Source organism: Corylus avellana, chromosome 6 (assembly GCF_965113065.1).
Source record: "Corylus avellana chromosome 6, dhCorAvel1.hap1.2, whole genome shotgun sequence".
Classification (NCBI taxonomy): Eukaryota; Viridiplantae; Streptophyta; class Magnoliopsida; order Fagales; family Betulaceae; genus Corylus; species Corylus avellana.
Genome location: NC_142495.1, coordinates 25,730,113 through 25,749,679, shown reverse-complemented (window position 1 = coordinate 25,749,679; position 19,567 = coordinate 25,730,113). Strand labels below are relative to the sequence as shown.

At 35.7% G+C, this 19,567-nt stretch overlaps 3 protein-coding genes across 3 annotated transcripts; 1 reads left to right on the top strand and 2 right to left on the bottom strand.

The window, feature by feature from the left end:
- Positions 1–2,356: 2,356 nt before the first annotated feature.
- Positions 2,357–10,254, bottom strand: LOC132188203 (Ribophorin I). The gene is made up of 9 exons (XM_059602611.2): positions 10,091–10,254; positions 8,291–8,335; positions 6,356–6,987; positions 5,868–6,015; positions 4,502–4,681; positions 4,316–4,384; positions 3,891–3,980; positions 2,742–2,882; positions 2,357–2,661 (listed from the first exon to the last, which is right to left on the bottom strand). The coding sequence occupies exons 1-8, from the start codon at positions 10,202–10,204 to the stop codon at positions 2,760–2,762; spliced, it is 1,401 nt and encodes a 466-aa protein (XP_059458594.2). The 5' UTR covers positions 10,205–10,254; the 3' UTR covers positions 2,357–2,661; positions 2,742–2,759.
- A 1,004-nt stretch (positions 10,255–11,258) lies between these two features.
- On the top strand, positions 11,259–15,855 carry LOC132188328 (BTB/POZ domain-containing protein At5g03250-like). Its single transcript, XM_059602751.2, has 4 exons — positions 11,259–11,317; positions 12,389–12,458; positions 13,442–14,662; positions 15,280–15,855. Exons 1-4 carry the CDS (start codon positions 11,259–11,261, stop codon positions 15,817–15,819), a joined length of 1,890 nt encoding a protein of 629 aa, XP_059458734.1. The 3' UTR covers positions 15,820–15,855.
- A 431-nt stretch (positions 15,856–16,286) lies between these two features.
- Positions 16,287–17,423, bottom strand: LOC132188058 (F-box protein SKIP23-like). Its single transcript, XM_059602469.2, has one exon. The coding sequence runs from the start codon at positions 17,421–17,423 to the stop codon at positions 16,287–16,289; it is 1,137 nt and encodes a 378-aa protein (XP_059458452.1).
- Between the last annotated feature and the right edge of the window lie 2,144 nt (positions 17,424–19,567).

Here is a 19,567-nt window from a genome sequence, read left to right as displayed (position 1 = left end):
TTTCATGAGTTGCCCATTACATTTGAAATAAACAATTCTTATTGCATATGATTCCCGTCTTGTATTCGGTCTAGTCTGTCCTAGATAATTGGCATTGCCTTTTTTTCTAATTAAAACTACACGAAAGAAACTAATTGTAACTATTTTACTTGGGTGTGACAATAATAACATTTGTCTCGATGGGAACGGCACAAGAAGGGTCTAAACGGTAAAAATTACAATCACTCTCTTAAGTCCGATTAAATTATAGACTAACTTAGTCTTATTAGGATATTGGTAAGACTCAAAACGGCTAGTAGTAATAGGATTGAGAATTCTCATTTCGAGAGTCAAACTCTCACCTTAATACATGTCTAACCACTTAAAAATTTTCTTAAAGCCACCGAACGACCACTATCGATGTAATTGGTATTACTTTTATTGCAATGGGAATACTATGAAAGAAAAGTGGGAAATAGCCATATAAGCCTTACCTCAGGATGCAACCCATGTGATGAACCATAATATAAAAGCATTTAATATTCTTAGCCCAGATAGCATCTCAATTTATCAAATAAATTATTGTACTCTTCTTATCAACTCCCTAATTTATATTTATATCGAGAACTCTCTCTCTCTCTCTCTCTCTCTGCCCTAGATAGATTTCGTTTGGCTTGGATATGCCCTAGAGAATTAGGCTCCATAGCTCATGTCACTTCAACCCTTCAAGAGACAAAGCGGCAAGAGTCAGACACCCTGGGGTATGTATTGAGTAAAACAAATTGGTCTACTATACTTTGTTAATAAATTTTAACAACACCTACTTCATCTAATTAATTGTCTGTCTCTTCAAATAATGTTGTCGAAACATGGCAGTCAAACTTGCAAATTTACTTTTTGCATGGAATTAATTATCCCTCACGTCACCCTATCACCTATGTTAACCTTGGGCTTTTATTTAATTAGTACCATTTTCTTGACCCCAAATGATGAAAGAATTCTATATCGATCAATTTGCCAGCTGGGGGCAAATGATGAAACAACTATAAATTAATTACATGGTGTTGGCCGAATGATATCTTGAAATTGGTGTGATTTTTATTTTAACAGCTCTCTGTTTTTACTCAAGATCTCTTTAAACCTAAGTCTAAGTGCCACCTAATCATATCATTTATCTAGTAAGTTTAATTAGTTGTGAAATAAACCATTACCTTTTCAACTTTTACCCGAATTGTGTTGTTTGATTTAGCGGTTTTAATACGCGTGATTTGAAAAAACTAAGATTTTAAAATGCAGTTAACAAATACGCGCTTTATTAATGAAAGCCAATACTGGCAGATAATCCCAAAAAGATGTAATTGAAATCACATATTTTTATGAGCAGCAAACAAGTTAAGAGCTAAAAATACAAGAAAACTTGCTGGGCGAGTTGGTAACATGATTGGACCTTCTCTTTTTCTCACTCCATTTGAATTGGTATAATTTGAATGATCGTTTTTGGTGAAGGTAGGGATGAAATAAGTGCAATGATGGAATTAATTATCAAGAAAACAGGAAAGATAATGGAGCAACGGGGAGCATGGCATGGATGTTGACTTGCCATGTTTATAGTTGGTAATTACAAGGATGACAATAATTTGATGACAATAGTTGTGCTGGGGATGGCAGGGCATTGACAACAAAATAGATGATGACATAATAGGATTTAAACCGACGTCCCACAAAGAGACACGTGGCTCACATGCTAAAACATCGACAAAACAAAATATCCTTTATATATATATATATATATATATATATATATTATTCATTCTTCGTTTCCCCAAAGAATATGAACCATTTTATGTATAAATTAAATTTTATATACATATTGCCGTGTATAGCCAGGGACGGAATTACGAGAGTGTGTTCACATTTTTTAAGTTTCCCCCCTCCCTCCCCCCCCCAAAAAAAAAGTAATCTTTTTAGTTTTGCCCCACTCTTCCCACTTAAAATCCTAGTTCTGCCACACTGCACAGTGTACACGATAAATATGTTGTCATGTTATTTAAAATTTTAAATAATATGACAGCATATATACCGTTAGATGCAACAAAACAAAAACAAAATCTAAACTGCGAAATATTTCCATTTCAAACTGCGAAATATTTCACTTGAAATGGAGAATATCATATTCAGACAACCCACCACAAGCCCTGGACCATTTCCTCTCCAGAGCCTCTGGTCAAGAAGAAGGTGGAAAGGATTAAAGGTCGCATGTGGAAATTATCACCAACACAGGCACATGTGGCTTGCTGCCTTCTTTTTCTTATTTATATTCTCGCCCACCAGGAAAAAGGAGTCCCGGCCATACTAGATTTCCAGCAAGAAAAAAGAGAGCTGACAACACATTTTCTTCTCTTCAAAGAACTTTGAATCCTTATATTTCTTAAATCAGGACAACAATCCAATTCTCGCCCATTGGCTAGGGGCATAAGTTAGCCTGTTATGGGAACGATGCACAAGCAACAAAATTTCCGAATGCAAAACCTATAGTCGATGAAAGGCAACAAAGCGCAAAGAACGAAATTTCTAAATTTCTAATGCTATGGTTTCCAACGTTCACTTACAACACTCTGATCTCCTTCCAATTAGGCTCTGTCACCGTATGCTAACCAAGTTGGAAGTGGTTCGCCATTCAAGCTACAGAAGAAAGCGAAGTAGTTTCAATAATAAAACTTTCATATGTAAATATAACACTACCAAGTTGTATAAACAATTACCTTTGACAATTCTAATGATCACTTGCGTATGGAAGGATCAACGTGTAGGTAAGCCACAGAAGCGGTGAATAATAAGAAAAACACGGATGCCAACATTAATGGCTCGGCAAGCATGAAAATTGGGTTGAAGTTGTAGTAAACCTGAAAAAAGTGGGAGAAATAAGAGACAAGAAAAATGGTTAATATCCACTACAAACAAATTTCCTGTTCGGATGAATAATATCCACTAGAAAACATACTAATATCAAAAGGATGCAAAAAGGGTATCTCCATAACAGGGAACACTGGAACAGTAATCTATTATTGTAGAGCATAACTGATCTATATTTTAAGTTTTTTGGGCTGATAGTCTAGTCCTGGCATATTATCAGCTAACAATTTACCAATGAAAAGTACCGACCAACTCGGCCTTTATACAATCCTTAATTCTCAAAATTTTGCAGACATCAAAAGGGGTATAAAAAAAGGAACAGAATGAAGGGCCATCAGCTACAATTTGCACCAAATTTTGCATAAAGTATTGAGCAGGATATGGTAACATGTTTAGAAATTTGCTGTTTTTTAGTTTTTATTTTTATATTTTTTTTTCAGTGTTACATATCCCAGCAAAAGAAAAAACAACACATGATTTATTTAGAGCAAAGCTTCGTCAATTTCCAAATGACACATGCATTGCGTGAATACATTTATTTTTAATAATTTTCATGGGTCTTGTTTATAAATATCTTTTCTTAACTACTTCAATAGTATCTTGATGATTTTTAAACGGTCAAATGATTATTCTTGACAACATAAAATTCGATGCATCAGAATCATAACATATTTGAAGAGAGGTCAGTACTTCTCTCTTCTCTGCTAACACCACCCCCCCCCAAAAAAAAAAAAAAAGAGAACTAAGCAATTATGATACCAGATTGAGGTTGGTCAGTTGGTACTTGATCATGTCTTATTTGAAAGTTTCCTAATTTCAGTTATTTTAGAAGTCATGAATACATTCAAACGAAGTTCATTAGCTTGGCTGCACATGCAGAGTCCAAATTCCTAACTTTGGGAGATTTAGTTTAGTTGAATACTGCTTCAACCAATTTATTCTTGCGACTTGATAGAACATATTTCAAACGAGTCTATATAATGTGTTTGCAAAATCACCTGGAATGGAGAGTTGTGCTCAGGAACTACATTGTTCTTTTCCAGAACCACCACCGTCCTCCCAACGATGTCAAGGTAGGAATATTTGGTCTGCAAATATCCAAATGTAAATAGATCTTATTTGATGTGGTATATAAATTTCTGATGCTGTAAATTCTGCTAATAATTGCCTTTATATAGCAACAACAAATGTGTTAACAGCATACAGCCTAAAATGACACAGTGCTCAAAGATTATTAATTAAAAATAAAATATTCTAGAATTTAGGTACTTTGGAAACAAAATTTATTCTCAGTGCTCCTATTACAAAATGGTCAATGTAATAGAATCAAATACATATGTATGTCGTGATGAAAAAGAGTTGACACACTGTTGAGAGTTTCTGCACCAATGTGTTTTGTGTGTGAATTGATAAGTTGGGTTACCTCCAAACGCTGCTCCACTGAGCAAGGAACCACAGCAGAAGGGTCTTTTGATCCCTCTGGTAGCACAACCTGAAATGTAGGACTTTGTAAATTTATCATCCAGATTTTGAACATTAGCCTTGAAGCAATATATGCAAAAAATATGACAATAACAATGTAAATGCAATCTCAAGTTACTAAACCCACTTTGATGGTCAACTTGTCTACCACTGTCTCCACAAGAGGACATCCAAAACTGAAGTTGAGGTATCGCCTGCCATCAGGTGACTCGAAAACGAAGTCTTGCAATGGAAGTCCATATCCAACGACAAATGAAGCCTTCCAACCTCCGAATAAAGGATACCGTGGTTCAATTTCAAGTTCTGACTGTAAAGAACAAGTATAGTCACAACATGTGAAAAAACATTTTACTTCCTTTTTTTTTTTTTTTGGTGAGCTTTACATAGATATTTTTTTTTTCTACATTGCTTTCCTCTTTCCTCAAGTGATCTTCAATTTTTTTTTTACCAATATATCACTTATCCAGTTGAAATATGACCAACATATCAAGAAGATGGAAATACACCATCAGAAAACTCTGGCAAGCCTTCAGTTGCAATTCTTATCATGTCAAACTTTCAATAGTGAAGGCAGACGAATATAATTTGATCAAAGAAGTCATAGCAGGTTACAAAAATGCTGCATGCTACCCTAAAAGCAACAATTGATTGGATTACCTATCCACGTACAATTCAATTCTCTCAAAAAGACCAAAGTGGACAAGGAATATTAGACAACTTGATGAAGATAAGATTGATTTTGAGGCAATATGACTAAAATTATGATATACAACTTTTGCTACTTTTTTTTTTTTTATAAGTAATAGAGACATTATTAAAGCCATAAGACGCCCCATGTATACAGGAAGTATACAAGAGATGCCTCCTAACTAGTAGGGGAAAAAAGAACAAGAAAATCATGATAACGAATCACCAAAGGAGTACCATAAATAGTTGTCCAAAGATATAAAGTGTTGAAAAATAAAGACTTAATTTCCACCAAAGTCCTCTCGCGGTTCTCAAAATTTCCAATACAACTTTTGCTACTCAAAAGACAGACCCTTTAGTTTAAATTAGAAATAAACCATATAGCTTCCAACTTCCTTTCTAATCAAACATTTACAATTAGGTAAACTCTATGGTAAAAAAACAATTACAACTCTTGTGGTTTGATGTAGTTCCATTGATACCCCATGGGCATTTAATTTTTTGAATCACGTTTCTTATGATATCCAATTGTTCTAATCAACTACTTTCATCAACTCCTTAATGATTTCAATAGGAAATGCTGGGATGTTGGGTTTTCCAATTGGATACCTCAGCCAGTGTGATTAGAAGAATTGGAAACCAAGGGAGCATTAATAGAATTGTATTAAATCACGAATGATGTAGGTACGTTTTATCCTAACATTTAATCAATAAAGAGAATAAACTATCTGTTGCACGCATTCTTTAGACAAGTAATACAAATAATCTTCTAGAATAGAACTATAAGTTAAGAGATCACACATTACCTTCCAGGGATCAGTACGCAAATGTGATGTTGAGATATTCCCTATTTCATCTCGATAGTATACAGAGTGAACCCTAGGGGGTAGTCTTGCTAGAAGATTTTTGAATGATGGCACCCCGCTGAAAGATGGCTTAGATTGATATTCAACCCTACCAAAAGGAAACTTCAAAAGTATGAACAATTCGAATGAAACAATGACCAAGAGAAGAAATATATATATATAAAGTAAATGTCCATCTTTTATAGGAGCTACCAAACAAAAGATTGAAAAAGCAAAAGAAAAGGAAAAAAAATTCTAGGAAAAATTGTCAACAAAGATAAGTATAAACATATTACTCCGACATTCTCTCAATTAATATAATATTCTGAATGAGAGTTCAAAAACTTAAGTTGCAAAATCATAGCCAAATGATAGTGATAAAGGACAAAACATTTGCAGAAAATTCCAAAAGACTACAACAAAGATATGTGTCAGAGCAATAACCCTACCTCGAAAACACGCCTTTGTGTCGAGCACCAGCATGCTTCAATTTGTAATGCTCTGTGATCTGAAGACTTCCCCAATGAGATATTTCCACTTCACGGACTAGCTCCTCAACAACGGCAAATGGATTGTTATTCTCAAAATGAACAATTATGGGCGAAAACGAATATGGAGGATGATTTTCATATGGTCCATACTTTAGGTCTGTACCAGCACGGTTGGTCGGTTCCACTTTTGTGAATGATTCCAATTTAGTACTTGGAGTCTTAAAAAAAGTCGTTTGTTGCTTAATATGATATGGTGATAATATTATTGCACTATCACGATAATAGACCAACTGAGACTCTGATTGACTTATTTCTGCTGGAAAAGGTTCTAGAGAATGTGTCAATATGTAAAGCACTTCCAGTGTTGCACTTTCCCCAGTGCTTAATGGATTGAGCAAAGATATTGAGAAATAGTTGGTTCCATTTGGTGCATCAGGTAGCTCAGTTGGGTTTACATCAAGGGGCAAATAACTTTTCTTCTTCCGTTTTCCAACAGTTGCTTGAGCTTTCACAAGTGCTAGATGATCGACTTGTGTGGGAGGAAATGCAAGAAGTATTTCTGAAGCAGGGGATGCCCCAATATTTTCAACCTGAAAGGAAACCATGAGTCAGATATATAGAGCAAAATATTTGCAATTTCTAGCATGAAACATAGGCTATATAGCAATGTGAAATATTTTCAATGACTAAAATATCAACTCTCACTGAGACTATCATTTCAAGATTCTGACTAATAACATCCGTTTTTTTTTGCTTTCTTTTTTCGGTCTAAGGGGAACTGAGGGTTGGCTGCTAGGGTTTAATACCTAAAAAAACTATATATATTGAGGGAGGTCAGACAGGGGTTGGAAAACCTACCCCCTAAAATTGACTTCTGACCCAAATGTATGTTTGAACCTCTAGTTTTTACCTGACCCTGGCGAAACTGACTGAATTTGGTCGGTTTCAGTTGGGAGCGGCCAGGCAGATCAGGTATCCAACCTTTACAAGCAGCTCCAGTGGAAGACCCTTACAGTGGGGTTTAATGAAAAAAGAAAAGCACTAGAATATATGAAACATAGGATTTATGGGATTTAGTTGGTAGAGAAAATCACAGAAGAGCTCCCAAACCACTGCAAATATATATATATAGCTTAACCTTTATTTGTTTTCTCAATACAAATAGAGGAAAAAATCCTTTAAGTGGTTTGTTTGGGATTGCGGTTTAAATAAGCGCGATTTTAAAAATTGCGTTTTTGAAATCGCAAAGGCATTACAAAGTATCTCATTGTGGTTAAGCGTATTTACGTATTACCTGTTTGTCTTTTGGAAACCATAACTAAACTTTCCTGTGCTTTAGAGTAAAATGAAAATGTCATATATTCTACTCCAACTTGCAAATTCATGGAATCCGCACGTGCCGCTTAAAAAATGAAATTTAGTCTTCAGTTGGCCCTCAATGAGACTTAAAACTTCATGAAAAAGGTAGATGAACAATTTTATTCTTGAATTTGGAAAGAAACAACTAAGTTCCCGCCTATTCTAAGGGCTAGCTGAGGATTAAATTGCATATTTCATCCAATACATATGCTTCATGTGGAGAATCAGTCAATTTGGATGGAATTGCCACTAATCATAAGGGGTAGTTTGTAATATACCTATATTATAATTCGAGTTATCATGAGAAAGTTTGATATAGGCCCAAAATATATATATATGTAAAATGACCGTTTCAATTTGCAAACCATATAAACCATGACAAAGACATGTACATAAAACCAGGGCCCCCATTTTATAACCCTTAAATAGGATTTCAACATCTCAAAAAGACCTTTTAGACACTAATGCCATGTTATTACAAATTGCAAATAGTCAAATGGTAAATTCAATCAGAGAAGCATCAGAAAGAAATACCTTCAAGGTTAGGAAAACCTTAACAATGTGAGATGTCAAGTCAATCTGCAAGCATGATCAGCAAATTAGTGATGGCAATAATAGAAAAAGGAGCATTCAGAGCTCAGGAAATCGAAGAAAATCTAAACAGCAAATCACTCAGAAAATTACCCCCATAGATTGATATATCAACACAATTAATATGAGGAAGAAAATCACTCCTTTTACTTGGAATAATATCCAATATCCAACGTTGCAATGAAAATGTTATGATTAACTATATCAGGAATAGAATATAAATTGAGAATAACGTTATAAATGAACCTTTACAGATATAATCAACAAATATATAGCCTTCCTTAGATTTCAAACAAAATGGAGGGTAAAGAATTCATATAGATTTCTTATTTTATCGCTTTTGCTTCACATCTCCTGTTTTTACCTTTTTCTTTTTGCAAGTAATCGAAATATCATTAAACAGTGCAAAAGGCGCACTCATGTACATAGAAGTATACAAGAGGAACACCTAACCGGAAAGAAAAAGACGGTTAAAAAATCATGAAAATAAAGCACATAAAGAAAGTCTAAAGCAGCTGCCCAGTGTAAAAGAGCATTAAAAAAGGACTTTAAATCTGCCATCGTCTTCTCATGGTCTTCAAAACTCCTATTATTTATTTCCCTCCAAATACACCACTACTGCATTCTAGGGATTGCCACGCAACCCTCTACAATAAGCAAACAGGTCAACCACTCTCCTAGGCATTACCCAAGTAAAACCATTATGACTAAAGATAGCAACAATCTTGTAAACCCCACTCACCATACTGATAGGTCGACAATCTTTAACATTGATAGCTCCTGAGTTCTTCGAATGAGAACAATGAACGTGGCTTTAAGACTTTTCTTAAACTTACTTATGGAGTGAAAATCATGGAACACTCCCATAATATCTACTTTGATCACTTTCTAGCAAGCTTGGAAAAAAGCCATGGGAAAACCATCAGGGTTATCACTGTTCATACCTTTCACCATCGGAAGCACCTCACTCTCTTCAAATGGCTCCTCCAACCAAGAGGCCTACTCCTCCTCTATGGAATCAAAAGGAAGGCAGTCCAACCTGGGCTGCCAACTAAACTGTTTGGAAAACAAACTATCATAGAAATACACAATGTGTTTCCTAATCTCAAGTTTGAACCGAAGAAACAGAGCCATTGACCAACAGCAACTCAATGGAATTGTTTCTCCTATTCAAGTTAGCCACCCAATGGAAAAAATCCGTGCATCTGTCCCTAATCTCAGCTCCTGTTTAGCACGAACATAGCGAGTTTATGTTTTGAATTATGTCTAACAAAAGTAGTCACCATTAATATTTGCATTTTTCTATCCTACATTTTCGGGAAGACCAAACACAACATGAATACACAAAGAATTGTCCAAATAAACAAAATGTATCACAGTAACAATGGAATACGGTGATCAACCAGGACAGATTAAAAAAACTTAGGCTCAAATCATGATGAACTTACCGTTTTCCAATAACAAAGAAACTAAATTCAAAACATACAAATTAGAACCCGAAATACGGGTTTCCTTATTTATTTTCTGTTTTCTGTTCTTACAATTTGCAGTAGCACGCATTTCTTATCTTCTCTACATTTTATAGGGAACCAAACGTAGCTTAAATCTTAATAAAAGAAAGATAAATATTCCAAACCAGAGAAATGGCTAAGAAGAATAAATCAAAACCCTAATTATAAATTTCAGAATCTCCGAATAATTTTTGCGAATTGGCAAGGGAAATTGGAGAAGTTTCAAGCTTACTCTGCGCTCAGCGTTGACGATCTGAATCTCCTGAGAGGAGGATCTGGCAAGCAGTGAGAGAAGCGCTAAGACTGAGAGAAGTAACGCTGCTCGGACTCTGAGATGAGCTTCCATGGTGATGGAGGTGCTCTTCTTCTTCGCTGTTGACGAACTCTCAGAGTCGAAGACTGATGTGTATATGTTGAGGCTTGGCGTGTTATTAAGTTTGGGCCTTTTGTGAGGCAATTGGGCATCTATAGCTTTTTGGGCTCAACTATTGGGCTCAACATAGGCTTAAAGGTACTGATTTTATTATTTATTTATTTTATTATTATTTATCTAGGCTTAACGATAGTTAGAGGGGATTATTGTAAATGTGGTTTCCTTTTTTATTTTTTAAATATCAAAATATGATTTTTCAACTTTAAACTTTAAATTATACGTCAACCTAAATTTGGAAGATGAATAGTCAAGTTATGCATTGAGTCGCGGGTTAATGGTGAAATAACATGTTAGACAATAAAATAAAATAGAAACACATGAGTTTAATGTTCAAAACATTAGTAAAATAAATAGGAAACATTCTGATTCTAATATGCATGTCATGTCTCTCAATATGTTTTGGTTTTGTGATATAGTATATATGTCTTTATGTGTCATGTAAGTATTATATAAACAAGTGCATTAAAAATATATACTATATTAACAATAGGACAAAATTAAAATTTTATACATGATTCAAGGATAAAAAATCCATTTTTCTAATGGTATGCAAATATTAACTCTCTCTCTCTCTCTGTGTATATATATATATATATATATATATATATATAAGAATTTCAACGATACAATTATTAAATACGTACAGTTGTGTGATAATCTCAACGTAAAAAATATTAAATTGACCAAGTGCTTCAACTCAAAACCTCCCAAACACTGCCTTTTCGTGTAACATCATCGACTGATTTTTCTCCTAGATTTTCCCCTTTAGACTCGGGACAATTTACGCACTCTCGCTCTCTCTCCATATACCCAGAAAGCTGAAAGATTCCACAGAGGAAGATATAGGGTGAGAAAAAGCCGTTTCAGTTCACTACCCATTTCATCACTATTGCCATTGTTATTCACCGATTTTCTTTGTTATAGTACTGCAACTCTTTTCGACGTAGCTAACTCTATTGAGTGACACATGGCGTGCATGAAGGTGGGGTCCAAATCTGAAGTCTTTCACCTTGATGGCCAAACCTGGTCAGTCATTTCTTCCCTAGCCTACTATCAATATGTTACATGTATTGTTGTTTTTCCATTTATGATCTTATAATTGCAATTTGTTTTACAAAGGTGATTGTAATTTGTTTAAATGGAAATTCTACAATCTGGGTTTGTGATAAGATTGGATGTTACGTGATGGGTTCTTTTTGTTTTGCACTATGAACTCAAAACTTTTGGGATTGGTTGGATGCATCCAATAATGTGAATGCTGTAATGCTACATAACAAAAAAAATTATACAGGGAAGAGATAATTCGCTTTTATTGATTAACCAATAACATGAAATATTCGATTTCTAATATTCAGGATAATTGGGTGATTACCTGTATGGAAGAGGGCTAGCACAAGTGATGAATGCGTGAGAAGTGATGTGTTTCTATGAGTGTAAGGGTTTGAAAGGATGAGTAAGGCTGAAAGGGAGATCATTGGGTTGGTGGAGAGAAGTTTAAATTGCTGTGCTTATATTGAACTTCATGGATTTATTCGTAGTGGGTGGGTTTTGAAGTTATATAATGAAATCCAAGTTCTTTTAACCTCAAATAATTGGAATGTGGCACTGCTTCGGCTTAAACTAGATTTGGTAAATTAAAATGTCAATATCGGGAGAGGATTAGTCTAGTCGTAGCATTTAGTGTTAAAAACAGATTTAAGAGGAGAAAGTGAGATGAAATTGCTAAAAGAATTCCTTCGAATAAATAAAAGAAATGTGTTTGTAATGCTTCCTGCAATGACTAGAACGAAAAGTTGATTAAAGAAATCACTGGTATGTTTGTATGTCAACTAAATCTACACTTGCCTTGCAATGGTCCTACAGTAATTCCTGCTATGACTAGAAGGAAAATGGATAAAAGAACATTTGCCGATTTCATTATTGTCTGCATGTCATCTGAATCTACACTCACCTTGCTATTATCTTACAAGCATGGTTCCTGGTTCTGAATTGTTATTTAAAGCTGATTTTGCAACCACTGTTGTGCTGACTACATCTCTTTGAGTGCTATTTTGTTTCCTCTGCTAGATTTCTCTTAAGCCAAATGCTCTCTTGCAGGATTTGCTCAACTGGGCTTCCTACCGATGTCATCATTGAAGTTGGAGAGAGGACCTTCCATCTCCACAAGGTATATTTTACTTGGCTAATTCTTTACTCGGCCTTTTCTTTTTCTTTTTTTTCTTTTTCCCGGGCAAGCCTTGATTTGATATTATTTACGATATACATGTATCTTGACAACCATGGTTTAAGAGGCATGCAAGGCTTGCATTAAAACTTACACCGAGATGAGGCTTGAAGAAGCACCTTAATGTGCAACCTTAAGTCTCTGATCCCTTTGGCAGCATGTTTTGTGCCTTGAGGTTCCCCATGTATGAGATGTACAGCTCAAGTGGTGATGGCCTTTGACTTTGGTGGCATAACCATCAGGTCTAAGGTTGAATTCCCTTGGGTGCAAACAATTCTTTGAGGCCACACTATGGCAAAAATCAGATTTAACCGATCGGTGTAGTGGGGGTGTGTTACATGGGTTTGGAGTTTATCTTTTTGGGATGGGTACACGAAGTGGCCCTTCCTTGGGAGTTTCTTCGTCATAATAAAAAAATTTAATGAGATGGACAGCTAGAAACAAATAAACGTAGCCGGTTCTCATAATCTGAGATTTAATCTTGTTTGCGTTTAAATGTTCAATATTTTTAATTTCAAATTTTGCATTACTCAGAGAGAGAGGCAAAGAGACAGAGCTCTGAGGAAATTTTGGCAAGTATACTATTTGTGATAAAATAACGTGCATTGAATGGGAGCTTAATAATGGGACTTCTCTTTTAGACTTGTAATTGGGAATGTATGAAATTTTATGATCATGCAGCTCTATGTCTTGTTATTTACCTTCTTTTGTTTATTATTATTATTATTTATTCAATGGTGATATCATTGCCTTGTTTTATAGTCTTGCCTTTTGGGAAGTAAAAAAACTGGCCTTGCTTGTTAAGTCTTTAGTAGACATTGACTTGTTTGCATATCTTTGGTGTTCTGGGATATTTCTTGACTTCAGCTGTTATTTCTTTTTTACCCATCAAACTGCATTTTCTCCCTTCTTGGCATGTCCGGCAGTTCCCCTTGCTGTCCAGAAGTGGAGTATTAGAAAACGTTATTGGAGAGCTTTCTGGCGAGGATGAGAAGTGTGTTTTGCAGCTCCATGACATCCCTGGAGGAGCCAAAACCTTTCTGCTTGTAGCCAAGTTCTGTTATGGTGTTAGAATAGAGCTCACTGCACTCAATGTAGTCAATCTTAGGTGTGCAGCTGAGTATCTTGAGATGACTGAAGACTATGGAGAGGGAAATCTCATCGCCCAAACAGAAAGTTTTCTAAATGAAATTTTTGGTTACTGGACGGACTCGATTAAAGCTCTTGAGACCTGTGAGGAGGTTCTCCCACATGCAGAGGAAGTTCATATTGTTTCAAGATGCATTAATTCTTTGGCAGTGAAAGCTTGTGCAGATCCAAGTTTGTTTAGTTGGCCCATGTCAGGACGCAGCGCTCTGGAAGGCCCAGATGGATCTGTAATTTGGAATGGAATATGCACAACAGCTAAGCCACATACTGTCAGTGAAGATTGGTGGTATGAAGATGTGTCCTTTCTGAGATTGCCTCTGTATAAAAGACTGATTTTGGCTGTTGGATCAAGAGGCATGAAGCCAGAGAGAATTTCCGGGTCTGTTGTCTACTACGCAAAGAGGCATCTCCCCTTGTTGGGTAGGCAATCAAGCTTTCAGACTGGAAACTCTGTTGCCCCAGGATCAACTATTTCTGCCCTATCTGATGTAGATCAAAGGAGTCTCCTTGAAGAAATAGAGGAGTTACTACCCAACCAAAAGGGTGTGACACCAACCAACTACCTGCTTAGGCTTTTGCGAACAGCAATGATTTTACATGCTAGCCCATCATGTCTTGAGAATTTAGAGAAAAGGGTTGGTGCTCAGTTGGATCAAGCAGCTCTTGAAGATCTTCTGATACCAAACATGGGGTACTCAGTGGAGACCCTTTATGATATTGACTGCATTCAGCGGATTCTTGATCACTTCATGCTCGCGGATCATGATTCTGTTGATTCTACTTCTAATTCTATAGTGTATGAGGGGCAGTTGATGGGAGGTTGCCATTCACTAACCCCCATGACAATGGTGGCTAATCTGGTGGATGGTTATCTAGCCGAGGTGGCACCTGATGTTAACTTGAAGTCACCGAAATTTCAGTCTCTTGCCGCTGTTATCCCAGATTATGCCAGGCCATTAGATGATGGAATTTACCGTGCAATTGATATATTCCTCAAGGTACAAACGAATTTTCAAATGTGCTTCCTCTCATTGATGATTTACTTGCAAAAATGATTTGATTCTGGGCATCTTGTTTGAAGATTACATGTTTTCTGATTACTTTGTTTAACAATGGAGCATTATTGCCATATGAATGGTTTTACCTGTCGCTTTTTTCTTCTTCAATCTGCTCACAAGTTTGAAATTATTCATTTTAGAGTGCTTGTTTTGAGATTTATTCATACCATGATAAACACTCAATTCTAGTATATTTTTGGAATTGTCTTAAAAGGAGAAGCATCCTTTTTCTTTTTCTTTTTTGGTTCTAAGCAAAGAGAATCATCTTTTTTAACTGCCATAAGATTGACTTCTTTATTATTTTTTTCTGTTACCGTTTTGCTTTTGGTTTAGAGAAGCAGCAATGAAATATGGTGCTTGGGCATTAAACTTCCGTTGCAAGCAATTTCTTTTACTTAAAAGTGGAAATGATACTTGCTTTCACGATGGAACTAATACATTGCTATGCTCCAAAAAAAATTTTAAATCACTCAAGACAATCACTCTGAATTCTACAAGAGGTAGTTCGTTTTCCAATATTACGCTCCAGATAACTTCTTGTCTTTCTTATCTTTCAGGCTCATCCCTGGCTAACAGACTCTGAAAGGGAACAAATCTGCAGGCTCATGAACTGCCAGAAGCTCTCCTTGGAAGCCAGCACCCATGCAGCCCAGAACGAGAGGTTGCCACTTCGTGTCATTGTCCAAGTATTATTCTTTGAACAACTTCGGCTCCGCACCTCTGTTGCTGGTTGGGTCTTTGTCTCCGACAACCTCGAGAACTCACAAAATCCCAGTGGGAATCTTGCTCTGGCCAGAAACAATGTCTCTGCCCAAGCAGGCGCCACAGGAAACCAACTTGTAGCAGTTGATGACATGAGGGAACGCGTTTCTGAGCTTGAGAAAGAATGCTTCGGCATGAAACAAGAGATCGAGAAGCTGGTGAAAACAAAGGGGGGTTGGAACGCAATCTTGAAAAAGTTTGCTTTCAAACTAAAGACCAAGCCCTATGATCCAAAAGCATCGAAGCCCAGCAGTAATTCAAAAGCATCGGCAGCATCAATAGCACCACTTGTGAATGGAGGAGAACACCATGACAATGGTGAATTGCTAGATTGAATTTCGTACTCTAAAATGAAAGAAAAAATAAGGCTATTGTTTCATTTATTGTTAATCCCTTCTCTCTGCCTTCTGAACAAGCTAAGCACTCTACACTCAGGAAACCACTTCTGCAATTTATGTAGTTTAGAATAAGTTGTCAATCTTCTTGAAGTAATGCAGTGTAATTGAAACCATCTGCAATTTTGTTTTAATTGCTTGCATGCCACTTCCCTATTTTACCATATTTTTCTTCGTTTGTAAGTCTTATATTTACTATATCTTGATATGGCAACCAATAATTTGCATTCTTCAAATTCAATTTCAGTAAACTCAATACAGAGCATTCATTGACTGCTTGAATGGATCAAAAAGTCAGTACAACAGAAACTGCGAGGAAGAATTACAAAAGAAAACTACAGTTCCCATGCACCAAAGACTATCTACAGAAAATAGAAAATTAAAAAAAGGGGCCGAGCATTGTTTTGTCATGGAATAATCCAAAAGGGTGGCGGATCCATCCTCTCAGAGTAGAGGCAGCAGCACTGAACGCCTGTTTGTAAATTTCCTGATGCCAAGTTGAATTGGCCCAGATCATGCCCGCCATACAAGTAATCCTCATTCATCTGATCCCAATTATCATCGGTGAAGTAGATGGTATTGGATTCACAACCCTCATGAAGATCCCAAGTAGACAGCGACAGAGAATGATTTCCGCCCAAAAACATTGCTCGGTCGGGTAAAGACTCCACCTTCTCCCATGTGTTGCGAATGCCGTCTAATTTATAGACGTGGAATTGCTTTGTTCTGTACGGACAAACCAGAGGATGAGTATCCTCTGTATCAAGAAGCCCGGCCTCATCAATCGCTACACCCTCTGAGTTAACAAAGTTGCCGAAAACCCGATTCACAAGCAGAAGATCTCCCGACGATTCCACCAAGTAAAACCGATTCGAAAACTTGTCTCGTGGGAAGTTTTCCATGTCGACGTTTACAGTTGACCGCCCAGAAGGCCTGAAATTCATGATTTGTTTGGGAGTGCCGCTGCGAAAATCCCACACTTGGACGGAGCCAGAGTCTGTCAAAGCATAAAGCAGATTGTTGTAGCAGATGATATCAGAATACTCTTCTCCACGTGTGCCAGTGCCACCGAGGTCGCTCCAAGTGTTGTCGACATCGTTACAAAACGCAAGCTTTGATGGGGTTCCGTAGATTACTACCACCACGGCAGATTTGTTGTCTTCGTCCAACAAAAAAACAGCTTTGGAAATAAAGTTCTTCCGCAAGTGTTCGACGAAGTAGACTTCGGGGACGGCTGGTTTGAGTTGAGCAGGAAAAGATGGGAGTTGAATTGTGGCGTTGGAGAAGGGATTAAAGAGATGTGGGTTTGCTTTTTCATCCAAAAGAATGAGACACCCGTGAGAGGAGCCGACGCACCAAGCGTCAAGGAACGGCTCGAATACGTTCTTGATCTTGTAAAGCTTTTTCTCTGCGAGGTTGAGGAAGCAACGGGTGTGAGTAGCGTCGTCTTCTTCGTCGCCGGGAACTGGAAGCATGAGCCATGCAGCTCGATGCTGTGGAGTAATAGGCAAGGAAGACACCATCTGGAAAAAAGCGTCCACCATCGCGTCAACAAAAACCTTCGCTCTCTGACTCTGTTGTTTTGAGAAAATTAAAACAAGACAAAGCAAAGGGCAACCCGAGTATAGTGTTTATAGAGTAGAAAGAATCCTTGTTCTACGCGGACTAGGAAGTAGGAAATCAAAGTTCAAGTTGGAGAGCGCACCGCCTTTAGCTTCAGAAAACTACCCGACCCGAAAACTATTCTCGGTCTCAGTTGGGCCTGCTCCCGGCCTAATGTTATGGATCTGAACAAAGCCCAAGAAATTCACAATATTCTTCCAAACTACTAAAATATTGTCAATGTTTCCCCTAATGACGAAACTACCCTCGGTAAAATTAAAAAATATATATATAGTAAAACTTCTAAAAAAAAAAAAAAAAACCTAAAACTAAAAAATAAAATAAAATAAAATCCAACGGGTGGTTAAATATAAACCTTTTTTTAAAAAAATCCTTTTTATAAGAAAAGTCGATTTTTTTTTTTTGAAAATTGAAAATTTTAGTTTTTTCTTATAAATAAAAATTTCGGTTAAAAAAAAAATCGATTAAAAAAATAAATTTTCGTTTTCTATAAAAAATTAAAAATTCTCGTTTTAAAAAAATCATTTTTTAACTAAAATTTTCCTTTTTTTTTTCTTTTTTTTTTTTTTAATTTATAGGGTATTTTTATCTCATTGAGAAATATATAGGGATTTTATCTTTTTGCTAGCCTTGGAAGATATTGTTATAATCGAAAGTTTGAAGGAATATTGTCAATTAAGTGGTAGTTTGATGGAGGTATATGGACTTTACCATTATAGCTTTAAGAGAGGAGTAGGTTTAAAAAAACAATGAAAGAAAAGAACTTTGTGAGAGAGGCGGGAGGCCTATGATTGATCTCTCTCTACCTGCTTTGGCAGCAGAATAATGTCACTCAATAGATTACCAAAAAGGGCACTTTTGTAAATGTGCTCTAATTACTAAAACTATTAAAGACCACTATTAAAAGCCTCAACAAAACCATTTTTTGGTTATTTTGGTGAGACAATTTAGTGAAAAAGTCTTAAAATGCTCCCATGTAGCCTCACTATTTTGATGGAAAAAGATAGTCAGTGAACAATACTGTTTCACTCACTAATTGAATAAAAAAATAGTTTCTCTCCCCAATTTTCTTTTCCATTTCTCTCTCCTTTAATAATTAGATAAAAAAATAAACAAATCTTTGAAAAATAATATTGAAATAGAATAGTGAAAGTGGATTGTTAAAATAGTGAGACTGTTGGAGTGCTCTAAAAAAGTGAATATTTAAAACATAAAAAAATGTACTTTTGGTTATTTTGGTGAGTAAAATTTGGTGAAGTGGCTAATAATGCAAAATTGTTGCTATTTTTCTATTTTATGCTTTAGTTGTTTAGGTGAAACATAAAATCATGCCTTGCTAGTTCATCATTTTTAATTAAGGGTTTGACTAGTTTAATTAAATGGAGCGGATTTAGGTTGACCTATATAATCTCATATTTAGGTTTTGACACGACCCGAACCTGACATGCAAACACGAATTGTCACCCTATCAATGATACTCATCCCTCCAAATCTATAATAGGTTCATAAGAAATATATTTCAAGTCCGCACAAGCTCATCTTAAATATATAAAAAATAATTAATTGTTATTGTTCTTTGCATTTACAAAGTTTTAAAAGTGTTGTAATATAACTCTCTATTTTGCTGTACAATATTATTTTGTTGAAAACCTGAACACCTAAGTTAATATATGATTTCTTATTTAATTATCATGGCAACTTAAATTTGTGTTATTATCAAACTTCCCATAACATTTTTATAAGTAAAGAGAATTTGAATAAATAATACAATGGAGTAATATATTAACTTAATATATTTTACTGTGTTTACCAGTTTTTTTTCTCGAAGAATTTGAAGTTGTTGATTCTGAAAGCAGGCCTATACATAAATATAAATAGTTACAAAAATAAACAATAAACTAATTTATTTGAAGCCGTTGGTTTAACTAACTTGGTGAAATGAAGCCTAATTTATTATATTTGTAATTTATTTGATTGTGTTGTATTTATATTTGTAATAGTATTTGATTGTATAGTTGTATTTGTTTAAATTTGGTTTGTAAGTTTAACTGATTTTAATTGAATG

Bases quoted from the DNA above. Each gene is read 5' to 3' on its own strand.
- LOC132188203 (XM_059602611.2), bottom strand. From the start codon at position 10,204: ATGGAAGCTCATCTCAGAGTCCGAGCAGCGTTACTTCTCTCAGTCTTA. The intron at 8,336-10,090 runs GTAAGCTTGAAA...TCATGCTTGCAG, and splicing joins TCGTCAACGCTGAGCGCAGA to ATTGACTTGACATCTCACAT. The intron at 3,981-4,315 runs GTAACCCAACTT...GGATATTTGCAG, and splicing joins CAGTGGAGCAGCGTTTGGAG to ACCAAATATTCCTACCTTGA.
- LOC132188328 (XM_059602751.2), top strand. From the start codon at position 11,259: ATGGCGTGCATGAAGGTGGGGTCCAAATCTGAAGTCTTTCACCTTGAT. The intron at 11,318-12,388 runs GTCAGTCATTTC...GCTCTCTTGCAG, and splicing joins CACCTTGATGGCCAAACCTG to GATTTGCTCAACTGGGCTTC. The intron at 14,663-15,279 runs GTACAAACGAAT...CTTATCTTTCAG, and splicing joins CAATTGATATATTCCTCAAG to GCTCATCCCTGGCTAACAGA.
- LOC132188058 (XM_059602469.2), bottom strand. From the start codon at position 17,423: ATGGTGGACGCTTTTTTCCAGATGGTGTCTTCCTTGCCTATTACTCCA.